Genomic DNA, 17515 nt, shown 5'->3' on the forward strand with positions numbered 1-17515 from the left:
CATGTTGTGAGGACTGCGCTTTTGGAGTTTGGTTAATCCTCCCGAGTATGAGGATTAGATAATCTGCACCACCTACCTTCTTTAGATTCATATACTATTTACACCCAGGAGTGCGTCCATCTATCCAATTGTTGGCCTATTAGAAAGCTGGCATTTTCCTTCCTTGACCATTTAGTGTCTGTAGGCTGTCTCTGGTGACATGACTGGGTGTAGTTGACAGTTGGGCTCTTCAGTACACTTCCGGACCTGTGGCTACTCTACTAGGAAAGACTGCTGAGCCTCTGAAGGACTGTCACTCCGCCAGACTGTTGCCCTACTGGACTCCTGCCTTGCTGTGCTGCTAACTTGATGCCTGCTGCTTTTTACCTGGGTGAGAAGGACTGGAGCTGCATCTCTTCAACCCAGAGTGACTCCGAGCGTTTGGCCTCCTGACTTGAACCTCAGAGACAAAAAGGCTTCAGCAGCCTTGCTCCTGCTCCTGGACTCTGCCAACTGTGAGTCTACACTACCAAGTGGTGCCCCCCCCTCCCGTCCTGGACACGGGGAATTGAGCTTAAAGTGCTCTACCAGCCTCTGTGAATCCAGCAGAATTGACACATCTCCTCTGCTGTGCAGCCCAAAGCAGAACAAACTCATTGCTGTGTGGATTGGAACTGCTGCAAAGACCCGCTGCCGCATCAGAAACTCTGAGGCGCACTGCGTCTTCAGTGCAGGTCCTTTCATCTCTCATCGATGGAAGCCCTGATGATGACACCCGATTCTGCATCGAAACATCTCAGAACTGACTCGTCTCCGTACTGCGCAAATCATCTTTGATTACGGACTTCGGAACACAAGCCCTTGTCCACGGGACCTTCGACATAGCGTTGCGCCGCAGGTCTATTTAGGGTTTGTTTGTGACTTCACCCGGAGAAGAATTGATTGCTGCTTGAGAAGGGTTCTCCCCCATCCCCCACATCCTCATCCAATTACCCATATTCTTACACAGGCCTATATCGTAGCACTCGCAAATGATCTGTGTTTGCTCATGACCACAAACATCAGCACTAGAGATCCAGACATCCTTGCAGCTGGGGAACCAAGGGCAGGGGTGCAAGTCCATCGCCATGCAAGGAACTTTTCCGTCCCCGCGCTCTGACACAAGGATTTCACTGGTCAAGGAGATTGCTAACTCTGACCTTCATCAAATCACAATTGTGTGTCTCCTGTTTCTCTTGTACCTGGACTTCTTCTAAGATTGAGGTCCTATGTTACACACAGTAATGCCAGAAGTCCATGGTGACATATGCCACTATAAGGGAACATGCTTTTTGTCTCTCGCTTGTGACTTATTGTCTATTTGTATCCTTCAACCACCTAGCTTATGGCAGTTGAAAGGCTTTCTGCATCCAGTTTGACCCAGAGGCCTACAGTCCTGGCACTGACATTCCTGGGCCCATTTGGTCCAGCCACCACTGCCACTAGGCCCTAGCCTCCTAGCAAGGTGCCACTTTTTGAATGTAAGAGAGGGTCGTTCTTGAATCGACACTGGCAGCAGCAACAGTCATGCGATCCCCTGCAGGACTATCTTGGTGTACTTGAGAGTACTTACTCCAAAACTCCAATTTGGACCTCCCGGTTTTGTCTACTTTGTGATTTGGAATGGCACTTTCTGTGTCTGGTGAATCCCAAGAATTCCACCCTATCCCATGGGTTTATGTCCGATCACTGCCATGAAAACCAGTACTTGCACCTTGAGCCTGTCCTGTGACATGAAAATCATGTTATTCAGGTAGATGATAATGCAGATTGTTGTTTGCAATGTTTCCACTACCTGCTTAGTATTTTGGTGAAGTACCATTCTGGAAAAAATGGTCCATATGGCAAACAAACTCTCAGACTCGCTTTGCGGGAAATTATACAGGATTTTTTTTTTTTGTAAAGAGAGAAAAAAAATCCTGAAACTGTCAAATGCACGTCTTCCAAAACTACTTGCAAAGTAAATAGATCCTTTCAATTTTGAAATGACGGTAGTATATCTGGAGATTGGTCTACCCAAAATATATTGCCAGATTTGGTAATGTTTCCTTTTAGTTTTGGTATTTAGAGTATCTTTCTGTCTAAGAGGGTGGGATGAAGAGTCAACTAAGCAGTCGACCCTTCCTTTAGATGTGGAGTTGCACAATACCCCTCCCCCCCCCCCCTCCCTCCTGAATGTCCAAGACGGGCTTCAAAACCCACACATCCGACAATCTATCACAGTTTTCTTGCTAACATTAAATAGAAGGTTGGGCAGCCAGTATACATCCATACCTTCCACATTGACCTGGACCTGTCCCCCCTCTGCCCCTGGTCACGAAGAACTCCTAGCTATGTTTTTTGTACATCCAGTGTGTAATGCCATCTCTTCCTAAGTGGGTCCCTTTGGAAGCTTAGGACACTTTTCTACGCTGCTGTTTAGTCTGTTCCAGTGGTATGGCAAATCCCCCAGGTTGAGGCTTGTGTTGCATATTTGTGCGTACCCGACGGGTACGATTTCCCAGAGCAGTGGAGAAAACTCCTAAACTGCCCACTTCAGACTCCAGACCCCTCTTGGCCCTGTTTTGGACCACGGTGAATGACTGCACTGCAAGATCCAGTGCTAAATGTGCGTGCCCTGCCCCTTCTCCTCATGGCAGCCAACAGTCAGTTTACTGTGGAGGGACATGCGCTCCTGTACAATGCAGATCAGGTGTCTGCTTCCATCCTTTTTCTCTTCACTCCTGACTAGCACAGCTCTCCCACTCTGGAGAACAGTTTGAGTTCACCTGCGCCTACTTTACCACCTGTACTAGTCATGGACTACTGTATAGATGTGGGATTTGGCAGATGAACAAAATGCTGAGGCCAGGAGGATGGTAACAGTTGTTGGATAAAAAAAGGAAAAACCCTCCTTGCCTTTCATATGCTATAACTTCACACTATAATATAGGTCTATGTAAACTGATAAAAACGAATCTAAGATGCATAAAGCACTATTTCATTACTACACTATCCTAACCAGACTGTCTTAACCACTCTGTCGTAACCACTATTTAGACCCTAGTACTTAACTCCTGTTTGCAGCAAAGAAAGATTCATCGATGTGAGAGGTTCTGAATAAATATCTTGTTCCTGGTTTGTGTTTCGTACTGTCCTTAGTTGGTAGTTGTTTCTGGCAACATTGTTTATGGGACTTCTAAGGAAGGTAGTTGTGCAGCTTTCGTTTGCCTTGGTGGCTGTCTTTTTGTTTGGCAATTAAGGTTAATACCAAATGCTTGCTCTAGTCCTGAAACCAAATCCACACTAATGGATACTACAGCTTGCCTAATAGGTTAAGTATTGTTTACGTACTGAATATATTTCCATGCTTCATCATACGTTTTTAATGCAGTGTTTTCTATGTGATGAATGTAGAAGCAGCTGTGCTGGAGTGCAGTCCTCTAATGCATGTTCTGGTGTTTATTTCAGCAAGACCCTTATATAGTATCTATGGAGCATCACACTGATTGGGTAAATGACATTGTGCTGTGTTGTAATGGAAAAACATGTAAGTATTTTATTCCTTGCTTAATGTAGTAAATCTGTTACTCTGCATGATCTGTACAGTTTAGAAAGGTTTCACGTCTTATTGAATCAATGTCAGTCAGTTTGTTCTAGGTCAAGCCACATTTTGCTTCATGGCTGCTTTAGCTTCTAATCATGGCATGTCTAGCACTCAGAAATTCAGCATGTCTGCTGTATTTTGTTTTATCGTTTTCTAACTAAACCCAAGAACAATTTTAAATTATAGAAACACAGTATGTAAATGGAAAAGACAGTCTAACCGTGTTTTTAAAAATAACTAGGCTTACAATAATACAGTTATTCTTCATTAAATGTCATTGATTGTTTCCAACCCACCCTCTTATTCAGACTGTTTAAATTAGCTGCAGTATGGCATGTGTTCAAGTTACCTAGTTGACAAGGAAGTCATGCTGGCTTCATGTGAGGGTGGTCTGGGATTGAGTGATTGTGTTGTGACTTTGGCAGCTCCCTCACTTCCTAGGTCATTACACCTGGATTCGTTGCAGATGTTTATAAAACGTTGGTTTGTCAGTAAGTAAAATCACGTCATTGCAAGCTGTCCAAGACTATGGAGTTTGGTTCCAGAATGATCTTTTCCCCTCCTGCAACCAAGCTACCTGCGGTGCTGATTGAGAGCCTTGAGCAATAGACCAAGCTTTTGCGGTAAGAACCACCTCTGGCACACCTTTGTTAGGGCACTTGGCACTTTCAGCTGTAGCATTGGTTTGAAATCTTTGCCCGGGGCCTTCAAACCGTTTGAGTTCCATTTATGCCCAAGTCAAGACGCTTTGACTGTTTGCCATGTATTTTCTAGCACTGGAAGGCGAGAGGCAAGGTGCTTGCGCAGGGTCGGCTAGTGGGTTAGGTTGCGAGTATGAAACCCAGCGTGAGCATTTGAACAAGTGTAGCAATGGTGAAGATTTACCCTTCACTGTGGCTGGATGATTGTCCACCGCTTTCTTAACCCCACGTGGCTCATGCCATGTACCCCATGCTGTCCAGACCTGTCCCCTCTGAGAAATCAGTTGATTGCATCTACATCCAAAGTATCTTCACAAAAAAAGTTCATTTTATAGTTTCACCATAAACTTTGTTTTGTATCCCTTGACACTCCATGGCTTTCTGGTTTGACTGGATTGTTGCATTTTATGTACTGCTTGTATAACCTTATCACAAAACTCATTTTTATTAGGTCTCGCCTACGCAGCGCGCATGCGCTGCAAAGGAAAAAGACCTTTAGCCATCGGTTGCCTTTTTCGCCCAAAAACGTGCACGTTTTGCATTGCTTTCAATGGCAACACGTGCACGTTTGGCGATTCCCTTGCGGGAGCGAGCAGCAACACCATATGTTATCAATTATCGCGCCTTGCTGCTTGCTCCCGCAAGGGTTCGCACAGGCCCCCTCCTCTCTCCCCTCCCCCTGCTGCTGCGCGTGCTTGTTTTCTTTGATGTCGTCTGTTTCTCTTCCTCTTGCTTCACTGCTGCCAGTTATGTCCCTTGCTTTTTTGTTCGACTCGTGAGTTGGATATTAGCGCGTGGGCTTTGTTAGTAGAGTTGACATTGCTGTGCTTTTTATTGCTTGTATATTGTTGTAATAAATCCACATGGGCAGTAAACTTCAGCCCGAGCCCTAGTCTTTATTCAAAGCGCGTCCGCTAGGTGGCGCTGCTTTGAGCCGCTGGACGGTTCCTGAGCATGTCGCGACCTGACAGGGCAGCGCTTTCTCGGCCTACCGGTCGTTGTTTCATATCCCACCTAGTTCTTGTGGCCTCACTTCTGGAGCACCTGCGAGGGGGCTGCCCCATAAGAGTTTCACTAGGCGAATTTACTATACATTTTTTGCACAGTCCCTCCCTAACATGGAATCTTATAGGGACCATGGTATTCTAAATCTTGCATTAGATAAGGAATGGTCTCCTCAACCTTGCTTTCTCGCAAGCCGTTTCTAGGCACTTGCACCCCTGCAGGAAGAAGTTGACAAGTTATTGCACAAGGTATCTTAGGGTTCTGGCAACTACTATGCAGCAGAGGCAGGGCCCAGTGGATGTTGCGCCTGACGCAATCTATACCGGAGGCAGTGGCGCGAAGCACGGCCAGTTTAAAGCCGGCAACCACCAGCAGGATGCAGTTTGTGTTTCACTCTGCAGCTTCCTGCTGTCGGTTCATTCAACTGTTTCTTCTGGGTCACTGCACAGTGCATCAGCGTCTTTGGCGGTCTCTCATTGGGTCTTCCTTTAAAGCTGTATTCTTTTGATGTTCCGGAATTACTTGTGTCCACTCCTGCTCAGCTTCTGAAATTCCTGCAAAAAAAGATAACCAAGACCACCACACATGTTCAAAGAATAACCAGCATTGGCATAGCCAATAGGTCTCGCCTTTGGGACCTTATAAGTGTTTAGCCATGCAACAGTTGATGTTGTTGCACGAAGGATATTGTGCTACTTAACTAAATACTTATAAGGCCCCAAAGGCGAGACCTATTGGCTATGCCAATACTTGTTTTATGCTTCTATTCTGTTTGTCAAAGGCTTGGTAGCAAAATGCAATACAAGCATTTGCAAAGCAATAGGTCTCGCATTTGCGAGAGTAAGAGCTTTTGGCCTTGTAAATGACAGTGTCTTTTACCTATGTGTTTTGGTTTGAAGTGGAGCGGATGTGTGTGGGGGGGAATTAAGTGGGTTAGATTGGAATTGAGTGGTGTGTAGTCTATTTGTGTTGTGGAATTATGTGGTATGGTGAATAGATAACAGTGAGAGATGCACAGACTTGATAGAAAGGAAGATAGTGAGGGATATGTAGTTTGTGCACAAAGTGGTAAACAAACTCTATATAGAGGAGCAGAAAGAGTGTATGAGAGAGCGAAATAAGGGGAGAGCAGGCCACAGATGCATTTAACGAGCAGCTGTGTATGCAGAAAACACCCTACAAGAGGAGGAGAGCGTGGGTTTGAGGTTTTATTGATGTGGATCCAGACATTGACTTCACAGGGACAATGTCACTGAGAAGAAGTTCAAAACTTGGGTAGATAATGCAGCGAAAGGAAGAAAAATACTAATTGGGCAAGGGGCTGCAGAAGAGCACTGCCATCCTTCCCAGTAAGCCCCTCTTTATAAGGCGACCGTGACGGTGCTGGTGGGTTGGCAACTGTATACCCGTAAACACTTTTATAATGCCAAAAGAAGGAAAATGTAAAGAAAACCAGCATGGAGAGATTACTTGGAAATAGTTTGAATTAAATTTATTTATGTAAAAAAATGCAATTGAATTGAAAAAATCAGTGAAAATTGTGCAATACCCCAAGTGATATACCATAAACAAGGGAAAGTTTTTGAAAAAAATGCGTAGTACAGGTGTATTGGTAATAGCAGACAGACATACATTTGTTTCTTGAATGCAGGAACACTAAGGAAGGTTCACATAGTGCTATGGCAAACGAATGGTCTGTATGTGGAAATGTTGACAGCATTTCGACTCTGTAGTAGTATAAAAGGTTCCCTTCAGGACTGCGGGATGACCTAGGGAACTAATAGTGAGATGAAAGAATTAGCGCTAAGGAAAGTCTCAAGAAGCTGAAATGGTTAGGTAAGAAAAATTAATGAACGTACTGGTGTTATTTGCGAAGCAATCGATAAACAAAGAGAAAAATCTCTATACTGAATGAATCTATGCCACCAGAAAGTGTGCAACAAGGTAAGGTTATACTCCAAGGACAGTGCCTACAATTTGGAAGTAATGAGGTTAATATTTTAGTAAGGCACAACAAACTTCCAGGCGATTACGTAGGAAGCAGTAGGGCAGATACGCTTACCCGATGAGTATTCAAGTGTACTTGAGAAACAACAGACTCCAGTTTAGGAGTCGGCCATGGAGGAAATCTGGGAGTTCATAACAATGCCACCAGAGGTGCGTAGCAAGATCTGAAATTCACCTATACTAGCGACTGTAACAGTACACCATTTTAGAACTCCAGATAAACTATGAGAACCAACTGATTTTCACTCGGGGGTCAGATTAATGTGATGGTGTAGGCTGCGCTGAATGTACTGTAATCTAGCACTGCTAGAGATTTTGTGTAGGTGGGAAGCAGCCTGTCCTGCCTGTTCCTTCTGTGTACAAGGGCTGCCAACATGTACCTCTTATGTGGCCCAAACTCATTTCATACATTTGAAACTTGCAACAAGTGATAAAGAAGCGTGAGGGACTCATCCCCACCCCTAAATACTCATCCCAAAATTGAATTGCTATAGAAGATTAGAATGTATTGAACTGTATATTGAATCGTTATTATTACCCTTGTTTAATCTTGTGTTGTTCTCCATGTAGTAATATCTGCTTCATCCGATACAACTGTTAAAGTATGGAATGCACATAAGGGATTTTGCATGTCCACTTTACGGACGCACAAGGTAAAGTACCTTACTGTTTCTCACTACTTAATTGATCTTTTTTGACAAAATGTTTGAACTTGTATGTAAAAGTACTAATTTTCAGGATGGGTTTATATTGTTGCAAGCTAGGGTCTTTAGGCTGCTTCTTATACCAAACCTTCTTCAAAAATGCTTCATATAATGCCCGAGAAAAGGTGTGTGTTCTGTTTTGTGATTTTGTTTAACTGAATGGTGCAAAATTCAAGAAATCTTTCATAAAAGGATTTTGACCTACAACATGTGCGAAGAAATTCACCCATAAAGCTAACCATTGGCTTCTCAATAGTTACCAAACTAAGCCATTTGTGGTTGTAGACTCAATACAGTGGGGGTCAGCAATAGACAATACAATTCTTCCCAATATAAAAAAGAACATTACCTAAAATAAAACTCTTAAAATAGAAAGGTTGTGTTATGAAAATTGAAATTGTCACAAGATATACGTTATTAAAATAGAATAGTTAGGATTTTGGCTTTGTCCTGTTGGAAAGCTCTTATTGGACTCCGTCTCTCTTATTGTTTGAGAACCAAGCTATTGAAAATCCTTTTGGGGACCACTCTGAAATTGTCTAGTCTGTACTTTGAGTAAAGTGATAATCTTCCTTGTGTTTTTAATGAAAAGTTTATACTCTTCATGTTGCGTTTAATTTGCTGTGAACAAAAATGGGCTGAGTTCAACTAGACCTTTTAAAGTTTTTCTTCTTGTTTTGGGTTGTATTTTGTAAATAGTTCTTGAGGTTCCAATGTTTCACTTAATACAATGACCCTAGTTTGTGTACTGTTTAGCTACAAGTGATTATACTTTATTGAATAGTTTGTAACTTTAGCTTTCAGTGCGTTGACATGAATTAATATTAATGAATCTAAGTGTACATTTGTGTATTACATAACTGTTTGTTGCAAAATGACCACCGTCTAGGGCGGCATGTAGATATTGAATAGTTTAAGTGATAGTGAAGAGCCTGAGGGACCCCACACATTTAGTGAATTAGAAGTTGCTGCCAGTTATAATTTGTTGGTACAGGTCAGACAAAATATGTTGAACCACTGTAATGTACTGCTTTTTACACAATCTACTAGATTTTCATGGCTCATTATATCATGCACTATTGACAAGTCGAGGACGATCAGGACTTTGGGCTATCTTGAATTAAAATGTGTTAGGATGCCCGCCCTCTTTTGTATGTAATTCACTTTATTGCTTTGTCAATACACAGACTTACATCATGGGGCTGCCCACACAGGCTTCCAACCGGTTATAAGTCTGCACCCTGACTTGAGACTATAGAGTATGTTTTCACTTCTTGGAGCTGGTGCCCAATGTGCCTTTGTGAAAGTTGTTCAGCTATTGTCGTTCTTTCTCAGTTGCTGTTCTTTTCAGCAGCTGGCTCGGGTATTGTCCAATGCCTGAGATTCTTTGGCACTGAAATATGTTGGAAGAACCAGCCTAACGATGCCTAGAATGAATATGTTAATGTGGTCATTGCTATTGTCGAACAGGTGTTATGTTTGATTGTGCCACTTTTCTTGCTATGTTGAGTATTTGGTAATGCTCCTCTTTGTGAAGGCAGTGATGGATTCCTGGGTCATTTTTGGTGTGATGGGACAAAAGGTGATACTTTTAGGGTGTATCTTGTACGATGACCTGCATTTTGTTCTTTGCTTTGAAGAAACATATACGACCATTGTAGGGATAAGAGGTGTGCTTCATGTTTCCATTTGTGTCTTGTTCTAGAAATATTTTGAACAGATTGTATCCACTGATTTCATTTTTTTATTTCTCAACATCTCCCTGTGTTCTGTTCCAGTCTTCTAACTTCAGGTCACTCGAGGCTGAAACACTTTAAATCAATTGTAGGGATTGTGTTGCAGGTTCTGCCTGATACAGTTGGTGGAGTGCAAAATGCAAAGCACAACCCCACAGAACTATATTTATCTAGAATGGTGTGAGTGTTTGCAAGTTCACTTTCCTTCAAACCACTTTTTTCCCAACCCTGGAAGAAGTTTTATGTCTGCCATTGTCAGGAGTACATTTCCAACCTTTCTCAGTATGGGAAAAGATTAGAGAAGAGTTGGTGAAAACCCTTTAAACATGCAAGTTAGTAGGCTTGCACAGACACAAAAGGGCATTCCCACCCTGGAACTGTTGCTTACCATTACCTTCAGCCCCAGTCTGTAGATCTGCGTAAACATGGCAATATAGGAGAATTGCTAGTATTCAAACCCTACTATGGAAGGAGCCCTGGCTTAATCGGAGAGGTTATTTCAGGGCTCTTGTATAATGATATTGCTGCCATAATTTGTCGCCGCATTACATGGCACAACATGGATAAGTGGACTTTGTTACAGGACAAGTAGATTAATAAAGCACCCTATCCCCAGGAACAAGTAGATATTTTATTAAATTCCACACCCCTGCCTAGTGTTGGATTCCTCAATCAGATTGCAGCAAAATTGGGCAGCATCTCAGCATAGCATCGGCATCAAGTGGGTCAAGTGTGTCTAACTAGAACTTACCTCTGTTATACCAATTCAAATGTATGATCCACCCCCAAATGTTTCGAATTCCATGTACACCCCTCAATTTGATTGGGCCAGGCAATGGGGTGAGGACATCGCACCATACTAAGTGTAATAATCTTATTTGGTTTGATTGTCTAATTCCCCGCCCCTTAATTTTAATACCCACAAGCTTTATTCCCACAAGCATTTCATATGTGGATCGATAAATCTGTAATACAAGGTTTCATCTTCTTTCTCTCGTAGGGTCAGGAGTTGATCTTCCCATGTCCTTGTTGAGCACATGGATTGGCAGCCATTCAATGATTTTCATTTAGTTTCAGAACAAGGAGGTTGCGTGCAGGCGTAGTTGACGCAAAGGATAAGGACATCGGTCACCCTCCAAGCCCAAATGCGAGCTATTAATAAAGTCAGAGAAGAACATGTTAGAATACAAAATTAAATGAATTCACTGTATACCACTTACTTCTACTCTAACCCCATTTACTTAATGTTTCTTTTGCATTAATGGCTTAGTAAAACGTACATAGGTTAGTTTCAGCACGGCATGTGCGTTAATGCAAGGTTTTCGAGTAGCCATGTTAAAAGCTATTGCGCAGCTGCAAAGATTTCCCACCAAGCTAAAGAAGACGTCATACTACGTAAATGTAGTAGATGCATGCGCAGACGAGTTCCCGCGTTTTTGGTGGCCATTTTTAGAACACTCGGGTTAATCATTAGTAAAGCACATAGAAAAGCTTCCCCTAGATCAGGGGTACTCGTAGTACGGCCCACGGGCCGCCAGCGGCCCGGCAAGCCTTTCTTGGCAGCCCACGGACCTTGCAGACATCGTACCGGTGTTTTTTGTTTTTTTAATAGTGTCCGCAAACGCAGACTCTGCTCTGTGGGGCCCAGGGATTCAAGCGATAGTCCGAGTGGAGCTGCTGGGGCGCTAAGAGGTGAAATACAACAAAGCCTCGTTATCATGCAAATGATCTCTTCAAGACCTGTGAAGTACTCGGGTGGGGCTGTGTGTGCGCCCTGGAAGGGAAGCTGCCTCAGCTGCCACACAAGCGGAGGGTGGAGAGGTGACAAAGAATGACAAGAGAACAGCAGGGTGTGAGAGTCGGGTAAGGGGACAGAGGGTGACAGGGCAGTAGGGAGAGACAGAAACAGACAGACAGATAATGATAGAGACTAACAGAGACAGGGACAGACAGAGACAGGCAGAGACAGGGACAGACAGATAGAGGCAGAGACAGACGGAGAGGCAAAGAGACAGACGGAGAGGCAAAGAGACAGACGGAGAGGCAAAGAGACAGACGGAGAGGCAAAGAGACAGACGGAGAGGCAAAGAGACAGACGGAGAGGCAAAGAGACAGACGGAGAGGCAAAGAGACAGACGGAGAGGCAAAGAGACAGACGGAGAGGCAAAGAGACAGACGGAGAGGCAAAGAGACAGACGGAGAGGCAAAGAGACAGACGGAGAGGCAAAGAGACAGACGGAGAGGCAAAGAGACAGACGGAGAGGCAAAGAGACAGACGGAGAGGCAAAGAGACAGACGGAGAGGCAAAGAGGGAGACGGAGAGGCAGGGAGGGAGACGGAGAGACAGGGAGGGAGACGGAGAGGCAGGGAGGGAGACGGAGAGACAGGGAGGGAGACGGAGAGACAGGGAGGGAGACGGAGAGACAGGGAGGGAGACGGAGAGAGGGAGGGCGACGGAGAGAGGGAGGGCGACTGAGAGAGGGAGGGCGACGGAGAGAGGGAGGGCGACGGAGAGAGGGAGGGCGACGGAGAGAGGGAGGGCGACGGGGAGAGGGAGGGCGACGGGGAGAGGGAGGGCGACGGGGAGAGGGAGGGCGACGGGGAGAGGGAGGGCGACGGGGAGAGGGAGGGCGACGGGGAGAGGGAGGGCGACGGGGAGAGGGAGGGCGACGGGGAGAGGGAGGGCGACGGGGAGAGGGAGGGCGACGGGGAGAGGGAGGGCGACGGGGAGAGGGAGGGCGACGGAGAGAGGGAGGGCGACGGGGAGAGGGAGGGCGACGGGGAGAGGGAGGGCGACGGGGAGAGGGAGGGCGACGGGGAGAGGGAGGGCGACGGGGAGAGGGAGGGCGACGGGGAGAGGGAGGGCGACGGGGAGAGGGAGGGCGACGGGGAGAGGGAGGGCGACGGGGGAGACGGAGGGCGACGGGGGAGACGGAGGAGGGAGGGAGGAGGAGGAGGGAGGGAGGAGGAGGAGGGAGGGAGGAGGAGAGAGGGAGGGAGGAGGAGAGAGGGAGGGGGAGGGAGAGAGGGAGGGGGAGGGAGGGTGGAGGGAGGGAGGGAGGAGGGAGGGAGGGAGGAGGGAGAGAGGGAGGAGGGAGGGGGGAGGAGGGGGGAGGAGGGAGGAGGAGAGGGGAGGAGGGAGGAGGAGGGGGGAGAGGGGGGGAGGGGGGGAGGGGGGAGGGGGGAGGGGGGAGGAGGGGAGGAGGGGAGGAGGGGGAGAGGGGGAGGAGGGGAGGAGGGGGAGAGGGGGAGGAGGGGGAGAGGGGAGAGGGGAGAGGGGGAGAGGGGGAGAGGGGGAGAGGGGGAGAGGGGGAGAGGGGGAGAGGGGGAGAGGGGGAGAGGGGGAGGAGGGGGAGGAGGGGGAGAGGGGGAGAGGGGGAGAGGGGGAGGAGGGGGAGGAGGGGGAGGAGGGGGAGGAGGGGGAGGAGGGGGAGGAGGGGGAGGAGGGGGAGGAGGGGGAGGAGGGGGAGGAGGGGGAGGAGGGGGAGGAGGGGGAGGAGGGGGAGGAGGGGGAGGAGGGGGAGGAGGGGGAGGAGGGGGAGGAGGGGGAGGAGGGGGGGAGGAGGGGGAGGAGGGGGAGGAGGAGGGGGAGGAGGGGAGGAGGGGAGGAGGGGAGGAGGGGAGGAGGGGAGGAGGGGAGGAGGGGAGGAGGGGAGGAGGGGAGGAGGGGGAGGAGGGGAGGAGGGAGAGGAGGAGGAGGGAGAGAAGGAGGAGGGAGGAGGGAGGGAGATAGAGAGATATGTGTATGCCGGGTCCGGTGGCTCAGTGGACGAAGGTGTCCGCTGCAGGGACTTGTGTTCCACCTCATGGTCGCAGTTTTTTGTTTGTTGCTCTAGCCTCGCCCCCTCCCCCAATGACCCCGCCCCCAAGGTGCGGCCCTCTGCCACAAACCACACTGTAAATTTGGCCCCCAAGAGAAAGTTTGTGAGTACCCCTGCCCTAGATACAATATGTAAAATGTAATGCAAAATGAGTACTTACAAACAGGTTGGTTATAACATACAGGGTATTCGAGAGCATTGCATACGAGCAAGTTTCTTTTTATACTAAACCTTGCTCCATCAATCCCCTCTCTGATGGCATTTTATGCCAACACTAGCTTCTATTAAATCAGATGCCAACTTTAGCATTCTATCATTTCAATTACTTCAAATCTTTTATTCCCTCCTTTATCTGAAATTGTGATCCTTTCATTCTTTTGTAGATATTTCCCTTCAATTCTTCAAGTCTTATTTCGTCTAATTTTCTTTTCCTACACTTCTCATTTACTTCATACCTTTTTCTTTTTCCACTGCATTTGTGGCAACACATTATCATCAAAACTAACAGTTATGTCCATGATTGGCAATAATATTTGACCTAAGATACTCTTACCTATGTTAGAAAACCAACTACTAATAGTGGAAAAACTATTCGTTATTTTCTTCCATACACCGTCAACCTCCAGTGGTTTTAGTTCTTCTTCCAAATGTGTTATATTTTTAATATACCTTCCAATTTCTACACTTCTCAGGTGTATATATGTGCAACAATGTTGCACTTTCAACATTTTACAGACTCCATCCTCTTTTGCTAATAAGATATCAAGGGCAAGTCGATTTTGCAAAACCATAGATCTAACCGCAACTAATTCTGTATTGATCAGTAAAAATCCTCCAGCAGTGTCGGTAGATAACCGATCAACTACTGTTGAATGACAGATTTTTCGAGAATTCAGCAGAACTCCCACTGAAGGTATCAATGCACCAAATATACCGCCTACTATTTCCGAAAAACTAGCTCTTTTATATCGGGTAGTCCATTACTGTCCTTATTGTTTCCAGTGATTCTTTTAACATTTATTTAGAAATCTGTGTATTAGAGTTTAGATGATGACATATGTCATACCACGAAGCAGGATAATGTACAGTTACAATTGGTGTACATGAGAATGCACATGCTAATACAACGTTGGCTGCAATAATGGGGAGCAACTCTTATTCCATGTCCATACTGAAGGCCCCAACGGCCATGGTCACATTTGTTAAATCGCTATGTATCTTGTAATCACCCACCATGTGGAGAACTATCATGTGGAGGCATTACATCTGCATTTACAGTCCCACAGTTGTCCATCATAAACAGAAAACCAACTTTTTTTATGAAGAACAAAACTACGCAGTCGGGAGACTAACACCCCTGTAGAAAAACAACAATAGAACTCGATAGCAGCGCTCGGTGTTTATCCAGGCATCCCCCTCCCGTCACCTCCCGGAGCCCCCGGCCCCCTATCCTCTCTTCAAGATAGTACACAACCAGCAGTGCTTGCGTTCCTATGGCTCACCAACACAGCCCGAGGTATGACATCAAATATTGCCGCACCTTGTCAGGCGGGGCAACACCTCGCCAGCTAGCGTGACTTCTCCAAGTTACCCCCCATTTTCCTCTGCGACAGTCTCTCCCAGTCGCAACATGGACTGTACCAGTGACTCCCACTGTGCCGCTATGGGGGTCGACCTGAGCCCTAATGTTTCCTCTCACTGGAGGGCTACACCCTCCGCCTTCGCCCAGACCAGGAAGGAGCCGGGCCACGCCTTCACATGTGGGGGGGCGTCTGCCTTCCAGCGCCTAGTGAGAAGTCGCTTCGCCACCACCAACCCCAGATCAAGAAATCTAGAGGTGACCTTTGTAGAGGGCGTTCTGTGAAAAAGATGTAGCAAGTGGGATGACCACTCGAAGGGGATATCACGCCCTGTACATTCGCGGAGCGCGTCTCGTATCGCCTTACAGAAGACGCCCAAGACTGGGCAGCTCCACAACATGTGGATCAGGTCAACGTCCAGTTCTGCGCAACGGGGGCAAAAAGCATCCGCGCGACGAAAGTATCTGTTGATAGAGGCAGGTGTAAGGTATGCCCGGTGTAAAATGAAGAATTGGATTTGTCGAAAGCGCATGTTTCGGGGAACCCTTCTCGGACCCTGTAGCACCCTATGCCACTCCTTGTCGGTCATGGGACGGTCTAAATCCGCCTCCCACTTTCCCCGCAGTGATGCCAAGCTCACTGCCGCGTGCGCTCGTAAAGCCGAAGCAAACCACCTGACCAGGCACCTCCCACGCCCCATCACGTGATGGTACTTTATCACTAAATGCTGTTCTGGCTCCTCCTTTTAAGTCTCCCCACCGCCCTGCCAGTGTCTCCACCAAGGCCCGGTGTCGAAGGAACTGACCAGGGGCCAATCCTGTTTCCTCCACCAGAGCGGTGAACAAGAGAAGAGCCCCGTCTCGATAAAGGTCCCCTAAAGTGTACACGTCTACTGCGGTCCAGTTCTCCAGCTCCGAAACCCCGAGCCCACCAGGGGAGCCCTCCAACGGTAAGGCCGGTGCATAAGGGACCCCGGACCGGGTGAGACTAAGACATCGGCGAAAACATTTGTAGGCCACCACCAGTAGGAGTGGTGCAGGCCTCTCCACCTCCGCCGCCGGGTGGAAGAGCCCGAGAAGGTAAGTCAGCGAACGAGGGAGGGTCGTCGCAGTTGCGGTGTCCTTGCGACCTCTGTCTGCCAACCTGCGTGCTATTCATTGAAGCTGCGCCGCTAGATAGTAATGTTGAAAACATGGCATAGCAAGTCCCCCCTGTCCGACGGGGAGGTACAATTTGGGCAGCGCGACCCTGTGCCGCGCAGCACCCCATATGAAGTCTCGAAGGGAGCGCGTTAAGCCCGTGAAAAAGGATACCGGGACATAGATGGGGAGGTTAACGAAATAATACAGTAGTCGGGGCAGGATCACCATCTTAATCTTAACGAACGCTATTCGGCCAGTAACCGAGAGGGGGAGGTTACTCCAGAATTTCATCTGGGCCCTGACTCCAGCTACAGCCCTTCCCAGGTTGCCATCCAGGAGATCCGCCGGTTGGCGGTATACCTGGATACCCAGATAGCGAAAGGTGTCCGGTCGCCACTGCACCCGTACTCCTCCAAGGTGATAACTGGGATCTGTTTTTTTTTTTTTTTTAGTTTGAAAAACCTTTATTGTACCATTAAAGTGTACACTGCTATTCAGCCAACAACCCGGAGGCAGGCAGCTTGTGTTTGCAGCATCGCGCCGCGAGCTCGGATCAAAGTCATACACTTGAGCAATGTTCCAACAGCATCGTTGTCTTGGCTTTCCACATTTTACTATATAAAAATATGAACTGTACAAACTACAACAGCGGCTGCAATCTAGAAATGGAGGAGCAATCTAGCACCTGAACAAAGTTTGCTTGTAGTGAACACCCAGCGACCATGCAGTTATACTCCTGCGTCGTTACGCGAGTCCCTGCACACACTGCTCCACTTCGCAGCTACACGCCAGCCCTGCAACAATGCCACACATCCAGCAGCCGAACGCGTAAAGACAGGACTTGGCGGCGTTCACCCGGAGCCCTGAAAGTCTCTCAAATTCGCACAAAATGCGCTCCAGCTCAACAGGGATTCGGGCCACGTCCCTGACAAAGATCAACAGGTCATCCGCATAGAGGGACACTTGGTGCACCGCATCCCCCAGCAGGATGCCATCGGTCAGCCCTTTGCGAAGCGTAGCCGCCAATGGCTCCATTGCGAGCGCAAACAAGAGGGGTGACAGTGGACACCCCTGCCTGGTGCCGCAACCAACCCGAATGGCGTCAGAGAGGTACGGTCCAGTCCGCACCCTCACTGTGGGCCTCTTGTACAAAAGGGCTGCCAGCTGAAGAAAGCCGAGGCCCAGTCCAAAGTGCGATAGTGTTGCCACCAGGCA

The 17515-nt window shown here is 47.5% G+C and overlaps 1 protein-coding gene across 2 annotated transcripts in view; it reads left to right on the top strand.

Annotated features, from left to right (window-relative positions):
• Positions 1–17515, top strand: part of WDR48 (WD repeat domain 48) — a 589407-nt gene that overhangs the window by 64931 nt on the left and 506961 nt on the right. For both annotated transcript variants that reach the window (XM_085632038.1, XM_085632039.1), the window contains exons 3-4: positions 3469–3547; positions 7888–7970. In XM_085632038.1, coding sequence (XP_085488164.1) covers positions 3469–3547; positions 7888–7970 — 162 coding nt within the window. The remainder of the gene's footprint in view (positions 1–3468; positions 3548–7887; positions 7971–17515) is intronic.

This window comes from Triturus cristatus, chromosome 10, assembly GCF_964204655.1.
Source record: "Triturus cristatus chromosome 10, aTriCri1.1, whole genome shotgun sequence".
NCBI classification, from domain to species: Eukaryota; Metazoa; Chordata; class Amphibia; order Caudata; family Salamandridae; genus Triturus; species Triturus cristatus.